At 57.9% G+C, this 12,060-nt stretch overlaps 1 protein-coding gene across 8 annotated transcripts in view; it reads left to right on the forward strand.

The window, feature by feature from the left end:
• The first annotated feature begins 583 nt into the window (after nucleotides 1–583).
• Nucleotides 584–12,060, forward strand: part of LOC118653014 (splicing factor SWAP) — a 28,343-nt gene continuing 16,866 nt past the window's right edge. For 4 of the 8 annotated variants that reach the window (XM_036303448.1, XM_036303450.1, XM_036303447.1 and 1 more), the window contains exons 1-7: nucleotides 584–946; nucleotides 3,093–3,262; nucleotides 3,824–3,955; nucleotides 4,230–4,315; nucleotides 5,342–5,567; nucleotides 6,499–6,611; nucleotides 7,117–7,252. In XM_036303448.1, the coding sequence (XP_036159341.1) occupies nucleotides 729–946; nucleotides 3,093–3,262; nucleotides 3,824–3,955; nucleotides 4,230–4,315; nucleotides 5,342–5,567; nucleotides 6,499–6,611; nucleotides 7,117–7,252 (1,081 nt within the window). In that variant the 5' untranslated portion in view covers nucleotides 584–728. Of the gene's footprint in view, nucleotides 947–2,562; nucleotides 2,696–3,092; nucleotides 3,263–3,823; nucleotides 3,956–4,229; nucleotides 4,316–5,341; nucleotides 5,568–6,498; nucleotides 6,612–7,116; nucleotides 7,253–12,060 lie in introns of all 8 variants that reach the window. The other 4 variants (XM_036303444.1, XM_036303449.1, XM_036303445.1 and 1 more) reach the window with 2 other exon arrangements.

Consider the following 12,060-nt stretch of genomic DNA (forward strand, 5'->3'; position numbering starts at 1 on the left):
ATCTCTTATAAATATAAAAAGATTATCACTTCTAATCTCTTATTTAAAAAAAAACCTGAGATGGGGCAGCAGGACTGGGGGTTCAGATTCCCTGGTCCCCCAACCTCCCAGTCCTCTGCCCCCCAGGATCCTGGTCCCCCAGTGCCCCAGGATCCCCGATCCCCCAGGATCCCCGTATCCCAACCTCCCAGTCCTCTCCCTGCAAGGACCCCTGACGCCCAGGGCCCCTCGATCCTCCAGATCCCCCCTCCCCCAGCCCCCAGTGCCCGGGCCCACAGGGCCGCGCCAGAGGCCCACGCTGCGCCCGCCCTCCTTCCGCCGAGCGCCCGCCGGCCCGGGTGCAGGTGGCGCACGATCCGGCGCCGCACTTTCGTCAGCGCCGCCGACGGCCACCCGGGAAAAGCGATACTAAAAGAAAAGGCTCTCTCTCCCGAGCACGAAAGCTCCTGCCGCGGAGGCGCCCCCGCGTGCCAACGGCTGCGGCCGACTTATTTTCCAGCGGCTCCCACGGCTCCGAGGGTTGGCGAATCTGCCGCACCCGCCCGCCGGAAGTGGGGCGGCCCGTCGCCGGAAGTCCCGCGTCCTCCATTTTGTTGCCCGCTATGGCGGCGGCGCCCGGATCGGGGCCGGGATGCGGCACTTCTGACTAAGGGGCCAGGCCAGGCGGAGGCGTCGGGGGCAGCGGAGCGGCGCACGGCAGAGCCAGCCCGGTCGCCGGGGACGCTGTCATGTACGGCGCGAGCGGCGGCCGCGCCAAAACCGAGAGGAAAAGTGGCGCGAAGGAGGAGGCCGGGCCGGGCGGCGCCGGCGGCGCGGGGAGCCGAGTGGAGCTGCTGGTGTTCGGCTATGCCTGCAAGCTGTTCCGGGACGACGAGCGGGCCCTGGCCCTGGAGCAGGGGCAGCACCTCATCCCCTGGATGGGGGATCGCAAGATCCTCATCGACAGGTCGGTGCCTCCCCGCCCGTCGCTCCGCCCTCCCCGCGCCCGGGTGATGTCGTCTGATGTTGACTTGGGGGCCGGGCCGGATCGGGGTGTCCTGTCCCCCCAGCCCCCCGGGTCGGGAGGAGGAGGAGGAGGAGGAGGAGGAGGAGGACGGTGAAACCCGCCCGAAGGCTCAGGCGGGAGCCGGGCCGCGTCTCTCGCTGGCGGGGTCGGCGCTGCCCCCGCGACCCGCACCCCGGGTCGATCCGGGGCGCCCGTGTGAGTGACGCTCGCGGGGCTGTGGCCCTGGATTCCCACGCACCCCCTCCCCCCGGCCCGGCCCGGCTGGGGTGTCCGGCGGCGGCGGGCGAAGGTGCCCGGCGGGTGCAGCGCCGGCCGGTCCTTAGCGCGGGGGGTGCGGCGCCTCCGGACGCGGACGCGCTTTTCCAATCAGACCCGCGCCGTTGCGCACCGGGGGGCCCGGGGTCGGTCCCTAAAGATGAGCTCGATTGGAAGAGGGTGACGTCACAGGATGCAGGGCGTTTGCTCCCCCCCCCCCCCGGGTTTTCAGTCCCCCTTCTCCCCTCCTCGGGCCTTTCGTTGATTGGCTTGGGTGTTTTGGGGGTATTTTTTGGGGGGAGCCGTTTTGGCGACTCCACTTCTGGGGTCCGGACTGAGAATGTGACCGTGACCACCAGCCATTAAACTGTGGACCCCCCCCCCCCCCCCGAGTGACGGCAGCCCATGGGCTGAGCCGATTGAGACCTGGACTCGGCCAAGCGCTGGCCTCCGAGCTGCCACGTGGACGCGCTCAGGACCCTCGGCCTCCTCCACCCTGACCTCCCGGTGGAGTCAGAGCTGGACCAGGGGACGGGGCCTGGGAAGGGAGGTCAGGCCGGTCGGGGCGGCCCGGAGGCTCCCGCTCCGTCTCCCGTTTGCTGGGACCGCGGGCCGCGCCATCCGAGCCCCGCGGGTGGGAGGCAGGTCGCCCGAGCTGGTGGGGAGCAAACGCCGCGCATGTGCCTGTCACGCTCTTAAACGAGGAACCACGTCTGTACCTTAAGGAGGTTTGCACCAAAGCGAAAGCCCTCCTGCCGCCGAATAAAATGCAGTCGCTTTGCGGCCCGGGGCATGTTGGCCTTCTGCCTTGAAAATGCCCTTTTTGGGTGCTTCCTGCGAAAGTCAGCGTTAAACATCGGCCGACTTTTGTCTCTGGGTTCGCCTCAGTGGCCCCAGAGCTGCTGGACGCGGAGGGGAATTCGCAGGCTGGTCCTTGGCTGCGGGCGCTCGCTCTCGGCAGCGCTGCACGAGTCGGTTATTTGAAGGTGCAACGGAAAGGGCCTTTCTGACTCCGCAGGCGGCCCCCGGGCCCGGCCCTGCCGCTGGCTGTGTCCAGTGCCGCTGGCTGTGTCCAGTGCCGCTGCCTGTGTCCAGTGGCTGTGTCCAGTGGCCGTGCCCGGTGCCGCTGGCTGTGCCCGGCGCCGCTGGCTGTGCCCGGTGCCGTTCCGGGTGTGAAGGGCAGGAGCGGCCTGGCCGCACCCCGCCTGGCGCCCCGTCCAGCAAACCTCCTTGAGCTGCATGTGCCTGTCCTGTTCTGTGTCCGTGTGTCTCTGCCCGTAACCCAGCACTTATCTCCTCAGCCAGGGGCTAGGGGCCAGCCTAGCCCAGGTCTTACTCCAATGGACGCACGTTTCTTGGTGAAGATCTCTCCTGAGAGTTCGGGACTAGCGGAGAGAAGCGAGGAAATGCCCACCGTTGGGTTCTTACGGATAGGTATTTATGTACTCGGTGTGTGTGAATGTAAGCTGATGTTTGACTTTTCAGAAAAATATTTTTTTTTTTGCAAATGACATTAAATAGTTGAGCAAACCATAAACGGTAAGAACTGCCACGAAGTGGATCTACCATTTATGCTGTTGAAAGATTGTTTACCTTTCACTGTAACTTTTACATGTTGTAGAAGAGAATTTAGACTTTGTTAAAATAACTTGAGTTTGCAAGTAGGTGAGATGGGGCTAGCCAAGTTAAATATAAACCAGAGAGTAGTTCTTATGTTTGTTTTCATACTTTATTTCTTAATTTAATTGGTAAGTATGTGTATATGACAGCTCACACACAAACCAACCTAGACGTTAACTTCTCTCCACTGACCAGCGTGTTCCTGTTACAGATACGATGGGCGCGGTCACCTGCATGACCTTTCTGAGTACGATGCTGAGTATTCCACCTGGAACAGAGATTACCAGCTCTCGGAAGAGGAGGCGCGAATAGAGGCCCTGTGTGATGAAGAGAGGTATTTAGCCTTGCATACGGACTTGCTTGAGGAGGAGGCAAGGCAAGGTACTGCTCAAGAAAAACTTACTTAAGCCACAAACGTTTTAAATTTTTAAGTATTTAAATTTACTCCCATTCATTTTTTTATACTCACTCTTTCTGATATTATCTTGACAGTACCCAGTGGATTGGAAAAACAGGCGTCTTTGCGTTCTGGGAGGACCTCAGGATAGTTTATATATAGAGCCACAGAGACTTTTCCCAGCTTTTGAGGGCAGACTGGGATTTGACAAAACAAAAACCAAACTCTTTAACTGTTCTCCTTTAACAGTATCGTATACACTACAATTGATGTTCTTGTCTTTGCCTTCACACTCTTTAATGCGGTTCTTAATCCCAGATTTCTCAGCAGGAAGAAATTGTCCACAAAAGACGTGTATTCTGCTGTCTGGTAAATGTGCTGGCAGGAGTACACGTCGATAGATGTGAAGTGGGACTTTTAAACATTGCCTCGAAAAGAGGCTGAAAAGTGTGTTTTATGCTTTACTGATAGCTACGACTCTAGAAACATGTGACGTTTTTCTCAGTGAACTTCTGTTGTGTAATAAAGTCCCGTTTTTATTCAAGAGGAGGAATACAAGCGCCTGAGTGAGGCCCTGGCCGAGGACGGGACCTACAACGCCGTGGGGCTCACCTACGGGAGCGACTACTACGACCCGTCCCAGCCGACCGAGGAGGAGGAGCCGTCCAGACAGAGAGGTGCGGGGCCCGGGGCGCATTTCCGCCTGGCCCAGCTGCGGCTCCTTGCACCACCACCACCTCTCTCTCCCTCCCTCCCTCCCCCCCCCCCCCCCCCCCCCTCTCGATTTGCTGAAGTGGTTTTGCTTGTGGAACAGAATGGAAAACTGGGAAGCATTTCTAGAGAAACGATAGAAAAAAGGGAAAGGACCGGTCACTGCTCCCTACGTTGCTCTTTATGTCGGTTCCGCCTCCTGGGCACGGCCCTGAAGTTGTGTGTCTTCTTTCTACACAGAAAAAAGTGAGGCTGACCATGTGGAGGAGAATGAGGAGCCCTTCATTGCCCCTGTGGGACTGAACGTGCCGCCTGATGTGGAGCTGGTATGTGCGGTTCTGCCTGTCCCTGTCCTGTTAGTCACGGTCACTGCTTGTTTGTTTACTGATTTATTTTCTATATTTTCCTACAAAAAAGGAGGACACTTGTAAGAGCCCTTCCCAGGACAGAAATATTAGCAATCATGACACCAGCTGCCAGGTTCCCATGCGTCCTCCTCCCGTTTCCCGTTTCACAGGGAGGAGGGGGCCATGCAGAGCGAGTCCAGCCCACAGACCGCGCGCCCTGCAGGCCAGCTTCCCTATTGCTTTTCCTCCTTACGACCACCGAGGTCGGAGTTCAGAGCCGATGGGAAAGAACAGGGTCAGGCTGTTTTCAACATCTCACTTTACCTTATTCTAAAACACAGGGACAGCACCAAGCTGGCATCCTCAGCTGTGTCGTTATCAGACACTGTCAGGAAACAGGAGGCAACCTACGGAAAACTGTAAAGCTCTGACCCAAAGCGTGACTCCGTGCGCCCACCCGCATGGACGCAGGTCCTGAGACGCAGGAATGCGCGTGGCAGCTGCAGGCCTCATGCTGACCTGAGCTGAGTCCCTCCAGGCGCTCTTGCTGCAGCTGGTCCCTGCTTGTTCAGGGCGAGGCTGCGTGGTGAGGGCCCGGCCGTCACCTGGGTTACGGCCCCACTGCCTGAGAGTCACGCATGAGCTCACGGAGAAAAGCCAGGGTCATTTACGCACTTTCTTTTTTAATGAGGTGATGACTTCACTTGGGGTTCACCTTTCTTTAAGCCTCATCTGAGGATATGTTTTTATTGATTTGAGAGAGAAACATCAATGTGTGCGAGAAACAACATGGGTTGGTTGCCTCCTGTCTGGGCCCGACTGGGGATGGAACCTGCATCCTAGGTCCACGCCTGATAGAAAGGGAACCCAGCCTTGTGGTGTAGGGGATGCTGCCCCCGCCAGCGGCGCCACCAGGCGGGCAACACAGGGTCAGGTCTGTGTTTGGAGCCCTGTGGCCGTGGCCAAGAGGAAAAACCAGTCATGTGCATGTGTGCTCTCTCCCAGCCGCCCACAGCCAAAATGCACGCCATCATCGAGCGCACGGCCCGCTTCGTGTGCCGGCAGGGGGCGCAGTTTGAAATCATGCTGAAAGCCAGGCAGGCCCGGAACTCGCAGTTCGACTTCCTGCGCTTCGACCACTACCTCAACCCCTACTACAAGTTCATCCAGAAGGCCATGAAGGAAGGGCGTTACCCGGTGCTGGCCGAGGGCAGAGGGGACGAGAAGCAGAGTGAGCGAGGCGGCTGGCTCCTCGTCGGGCGGGCGGGGGCGCGGGGGTTGGGGGGTCTGGGAAAGCACAGAGGGCTGCTCCCACACATGCCACGCAAGCCTGCCCTTCAGCACCCAGTGTCTGCCCGCCCTGCCACGGAGGGCGACGGTACCACCTGCCGCCACCCTGCGGTGTGCACACAGGAGAGAGGGTGAACATAATTAAATGTTTTTTAAAAAATATATTTCTATTGATTTCAGAGAAGAAGGGAGAGGGAGAGAGATAGAAACATCAATGATGAGAGAATCACTGATGGGCTGCCTCCCGCACGCCCCCCTCCTGGGGATCAAGCCCGCAGCCCAGGCATGGCCTTGACCGGAATCAAACCCGGGACCCTTCAGTCCACAGGCCCATGCTCTATCCATTGAGCCCAACCAGTGAGGCCATAATGAAATGTTGATGCCATTGGAACACACTGTCTCAGCTGAGCAGTGTCCCCTGCCCCATGGGGCTGGGCCGGAGCCCACTCCTCCCACGGCACGGAGACGACATGCCAACTTCACTCTGTTTTCACTCTCTGCCTCGGGCTGTCGTCCTGTGACGGTGTCTAAACGGCGAGTCATCCCAGGGGACTCCGCACAGTGTGCTGGGGCCGTGGTCTCTGCAAACGTCCGCCATTGGGTTTTCCCTCTTCAGCTGAAACGAGGCTCAGTAGCCGTTGCGCAGATCTCACTACAGCTCTCATCGCCTTCCTGGGCTGTAGTTTTAAAATACCTGTTGCTGTTACTTTACATTCATGAGTCAGTAAGGAGTTTTTGTCTTTTTTGCTAAAATATTGAAACACACAAGGGCTCTGACTAGTGAGGGCTGGGCGAGCTCGGGCCTCCCCCACTCTCTGCTGAGCACCTGGTGGCAGCACGGCCTCCCCTCCTGAGACGGGTGTTTCTTGCAGAGTCGGGGGTCAGCTCGGACAACGAGGACGACGACGACGAGGGCGACGGCAGTTACCTGCACCCGTCTCTCTTTGCCTCCAAGAAGTGTAACCGCCTGGAGGAGCTGATGAAGGTTCTTATCTCGTTACTGAGCTTTGTTTTTATTGCATCACAAAACTGCTGATTTAATTTCAGAAACTTATTAAGAAAGCATTTCTTTTATATAATAGCTGTATCCTATTTTGTCATCATGGAGGTCTATTTTGCACTGTGGCAAAGGAATTTACTTTCTTATGTACCTCAGTTTATAAAACTCATGAGCAAGTTATTTCCATTTATTTTAACTGCCGTTGGGACGTTTAGAATAAGTAAAATGTCGGTTAAGACTTGGAGGTTGTTGTGCAGAACCCATTGTGGTAGGATCGGGTCTTACAGGTGTGGGTGTGCAGTCTGGTCCTGGGCCTGCCTTCTCCTTTCCTCGGGGTCACTAGGAAGATCGAAGCCATCTGTCTGCCCAGTTCCTCCGGGAATCGCAGCTAGAGGCTGAACCAGCTAGTCAGGGCGCGCGCACGTTCCCTGCAGCGTACACGCGTGTCTGGAGTCCAGCTGAGTGTGACCGTGCTCCCTTCTGTCTGCAGCCTTTGAAGGTGGTGGACCCGGATCATCCCCTCGCCATGCTGGTCCGCAAAGCCCAGGCCGACAGTCCTGCCCCCACCCCTCCCTCGGCAGAAGGCGCAGCCGGACAGCCCTCCCAGGTGGAGTACACCTCTGACTGTGAGTACCTCGCCGGGTGCACCTCGCTGAGCGCCGCCCGCCCGCCCGCCCGCGCCAGCCGCAGGGCTTAGCCAGCAGGTGTCCCAGGGCTGAGGCCGGCGTGCGTGCAGTCTGTGGAGGTGCCGTCCTGAGCGTGCGGCTCCGTCCTTTGGTTGGTTGCCACCTCCAGCGTCAGCTCTGGGTTCCAGGAAGGACGAGGAGCGAGAGGGCGGGAAGCAGGTGCCGGTGACACTGCCCCTCCTCAGAGGCCTCCCGGGGCTGTCTCAGCCGCGTGGGCGGGGCGGCCGGCCTTCCTGTCCTGCGCAGGGCGGGAACGGGCTTCCAGCCTGGCCGCCCGACAGGCAGAGCCGTGCTGAGAGGGAGCACGGACGTGGGCCCTTTCCTTCCACGACGGGCTCCTCGAACCACTGACGGCTCCATTTCCTCTCGCCTTTAGTTGCTGAAGGATTGATTGTTCTTCGAGGGCAGAGCTCAGTGTTCTTTCCAGGAAATCATTGAAAACATTTGACCTTGGTCTCACTGTCAGCTCTTTTTATTGATTTATTTTCCTATTTATTTTTAATATTTTTTTATTGATCTCAGAGAGGAAGGGAGAGGGAGAGATCGAAACATCAATGATGAGAGAGAATCATGGATTGGCTGCCTCCTGCACGCCCCCCCGCTGGGGATGGAGCCCACAACCCAGGCCTGTGCCCTTGACCGGAATTGAACCTGGGACCCGTCAGTCCACAGGCTGACGCTCCATCCACTGAGCCAACCGGCCCGGGCTCAGGTCTGTTTAAATGATTTCCTTCAGGGACTCAGTACTGCGGGGAGAACCTTCATCACAGCCACCGAGCTCGCTCGCTCAGCTCCTCCACGTGGAGCTCTGACCTGACGCTCCTCCTGGAGAGCTTGTCCCTGTCGGGTGGAGGCGGGCAGTGGGCCTGAGAGTAATTGTCTCAGCGCAGGCCGCTCGTTTCCGGGACCGGGCTCGGTTAGCGGGCAGCTGTGCCCTCTCGCCGTCCCCGGCACCGATCTTGCATCGCTTTCATGTCCTGAATGAACATTTCTGGACTTTCACACCGGTAACTGAGTGAACCCAATGCATTGTCCTAAAAAGCCTCTTACAGAACTTCGGTGACGTCTTACACAATTAGATCAGGTCAAACCACGTTTCTTGGATGTTGAAAGCAAAGAGCAGGCCTGGTGTCACACAGCTGCCTTTTCCCTGCTGGTGAAGCTGTGCAGCGGAGCCTGATGGGGATGTCAGCCACGGGTGACTCCTGGGCTGAGGCCTCTGGATGCCCCTGACGCCCCTGCTCTCGGCGGGGATTTGTGTGGGCAGCTGGCACCCATGAATCGGGCGCGGGGGACCAGGAGTTGTGCTCTGTCTCCCATTGTCCAGGTGTGCGTTCACTGGGGGATGGCTCTCCGGCTCCCTTGCTTTTCAGACCTGCCTGCAGCTCCTTGCCTTGCACTTGCACTGGGTCCTGCAGCCGTTAGACTTCGTTGCCGGGGAAGGAGTAGAAGTTCAGGACAGTGACCGTGGCTGGTTACCCGCTGCGCTTACCCTTAGTGTGCATCAGCGATGGTGCTGCGTGTCGGCAAACCCACAGGGCTGGGCAGGAGAGGGCAGGCAGGCTGGGAGGCTGTGCGACACAGGAGTTACCACGCGACGCAGAGGGGCCGCAGGTGTCAGAGGGCTCCCCGCAGCCTCTGCTATGGCCCAACAGGGCTCCCGAGGCCAAGACGAGCCATGGAGACCCTGCCCTTGCTCCATGCAGGCCCTGCCGGCCAGCCGCCCGCTGTGACATCCTGGCTCCCGGCCTGGCCACGGTCCCCAACCGAAGCGCTCAGCAGGGCCCACGTGAGGAAGCACCGCTTCCCCTCAGGCAGTGGTTTGACATCTTCTCCCTCCCCGGGTGGGGAAGTGTGGCGGCCGTTGGGGATGGTGCCTGGTGTTGCGGCTCAGGTTTTGGTCGTGTGCCCTGCGAGGGCCAGCTCCGTCTAACCTGCCCAGCCCCACAGAGATGACAGCCGGTGCAGGCAGAGCCGTGGTGGGTGGGACCTGGCTGGCTGTGCAGGGCAGGGATCCAGTGCCAGGTTTTCCAGGGAAGCAGGCAGTCCAGGATGTGTAGTGACAGATCAGCTTACAGAGGTCGGCAGTAAGTTCACATCTTGTAAAACACTGGGTCCTGGTGCCGAGGGCGTCAGAGCTGCTCCCCGTGGGCTGCGTAGCACTGGTCAGCGCTGCTAGCAGCTGGGGAGGGAGGACAGGCCTGGGCTCCAGCGGGTGGGAGTGAGTGGTGGTGCAGAGCTGAGGCCTGGGGCCGTGAGGAGGGCAGGGCCAGGGCCTCGAGGAGAAGAGCATCCCCGTAGGCTCTTAGGGTCACTTCAGCGGACGCCTGCCCAGGGCCTGGGGTCACAGGCGCGAGGTGGTGGAGGGTGTGCTCTGGTCCGGTTTCCGGGAGGAGCCCGGCCGGCACACTGGCTGCAGGTCCGAGTGACGCCGAGCGTGCGTGTGAGCACCGGCGCCAGGGCCTGCGTGTTGCTTCCTGGGTCAGACTCTGGTGTCAGGGGAACAGCAAGGGCCTGGGCAGCGTGAAGGGAGACGCGTCCGTCAGGCCATAGAGCGGGAGCCCCTCGCCTCGGGCGGCACAGGCCTGGGAGCCGGGCTCTGGGTCTACCTCACTCACTGCCAGGCTTTCCCACGGCCTCGCCCGCCGCCAGCCCCGCCGCAGTTTCCTTAAGCAACTGCCCTTCCCTCTGCCCTTCCGAAAGGCGCGGGCTCATTTCCACCGGAACAGGAGTTCTCTCTCTCACTCATCAGATACACAGTTACAGTGAGGTCCACTGGGAGATAGTTGAAGAGGAAAACTGGTGGTGACAGCAGAAAGCCCAGCCGTCTGCCGAGGAGCGGGTGGTGGTCAGGGCCGCACAGCCAGCCCCACCAGGACTGAGGGGATCCGAGTCAGCACCCAGTGGGAGGAGGTGCCGAAAGGGAGGCCCCCCGCTGACAGGGAGGTGAGGTCCACCTCGAATCCAACAGCAGAACCTCTTCCAGATGGGAGTGCCAGATGTGAAACTCTCCGGAAATACGGCACTTTCACAGATAAAGAATCATCTATTTTAAGCCAACAGACACATTCAACTAATGGAAAATGTGAAACTGTTGAGAAAGCAGAAAAAACTGTCTAACATACAAACAGCCTTTACGGCCAAGATGGCAAACAAGCACTAATAATGCCATGGACGGCAGCTCTCAGTGAGACGGGCAGAAGCAGCAGCCGCGTGGAAATGGGGGCCACGCGCGAGGACTCGGGGGGCTGCATTCCCCTCTGCTGCAGAGGGCCTCCCGGGTCCTGGCAGCCTCGGAAGACAAGCATCTGTCTCTTTAAGTGAACCTTAGCTAGAAACCCTACACACAGATGGGACGCCAACACGCGCTTTCATTTGTCCGCCTGACAGTGAGCTGCTTCTCGTGCCCTTTGTTTTGTTAGGATTTGGTGTCTCCTGCTGCTTAGCTGTAACTCCTTGCGGAAGAGGCTCATCGTAGAGTTAATCATACGGGAAGCAGTGTCTCTGAAGTTCTGTCCAATATTGCAGCATGCAGTTTTTAAAAAATAAGCAAAAAAAGAAATTAGTGAAATGCTAACTTTGTTTTTTTAATGTTTCATTCCATAAATAGCGTAAGTGGCTGGATTTCACATCATGTGGCTGGATTTGCTATTTTCTTCTGTCCATTTTTTTAAATGTGCTTTGGCTGTTGTGTTTATAGCATTTCCTTTCTTTCTGCAAAGTCGTGACCTTGAAGTGACTTTCCAAGCCCTTTTTTAAAATGACTTTATTGTTAGTCAAGAGAAGTGGAAGAAGAAAGTAAAAATACTACCCAGGACCCCACCATCCAAAAACAGTCATTTTCACTTTAGGGGAACATCGACACAAATGGAAAAACAGGTCATTGTAGTAACAAAGAGGGAAAAGAGTAGCTCACACTGTACGGTTCAGAGGTAACCTGTGTAAGTTATGGCTGTGTGGATAGAAATAGGAAAGTGGACATTTTAGAGTTTTACTTGAATTTAACACAAGAACCTTATAGTCAGAAATCAGAGTGAAGTCACTGCACATCGGAGGTTCGGCTCTAAGGATGGGGGGCACTGAAGAGGCAGAAGCTGCAGGTGTTTGGAAGCTGCGTTTGTCGCCTTGGGTTTTATTCGCTGTGAAGCTAGAGGAAGTGCGTGTTCATGGACCCCTCCCTCTCCCCCTCCCTCTCCCCGGCCCTCTCCCCCGCCCTCTCCCCCTCCCTCTCCCCTCTTTCCCCCTCCCTCTCCCCGCCCTCTCCCCCTCCCTCTCCCCCGCCCTGTGTCTGTCCCACAGCTGTGCCCGCAGCTGGAACGCCCTCGCTGGTTAGTCTCAGCCCAGCGGCCGCGGATTCGCTCTCACCTCGGCTCCCCCTCCAGTTCTTCATCCCATTCGTCTCTTGGGGTTCGGATTTGATAACAAGGAACTTTTTTTAAAATATATTTTATTGATTTTTTACAGAGAGGAAGGGAGAGAGATAGAGAGTCAGAAACATCGATGAGAGAGAAACATCGATCTGCCGCCTCCTGCCCATCTCCCACTGGGGATGTGCCCGCAACCCAGGTACATGCCCTTGACCGGAATCGAACCTAGGACCCCTCAGTCCGCAGGCCGACGCTCTATCCGCTGAGCCAAACCGGTTTCGGCCACAAGGAACTTTTGATACAAGCTCTGCCCCATGAGCTCTTCCACACGTGAGGGATGCCTGCCTCTGGCCCTGGTGTGAAAAGGAAATCGCGTCTGAG

The sequence above is a fragment of the Myotis myotis genome, unplaced genomic scaffold (assembly GCF_014108235.1).
Source record: "Myotis myotis isolate mMyoMyo1 unplaced genomic scaffold, mMyoMyo1.p scaffold_m19_p_37, whole genome shotgun sequence".
Classification (NCBI taxonomy): Eukaryota; Metazoa; Chordata; class Mammalia; order Chiroptera; family Vespertilionidae; genus Myotis; species Myotis myotis.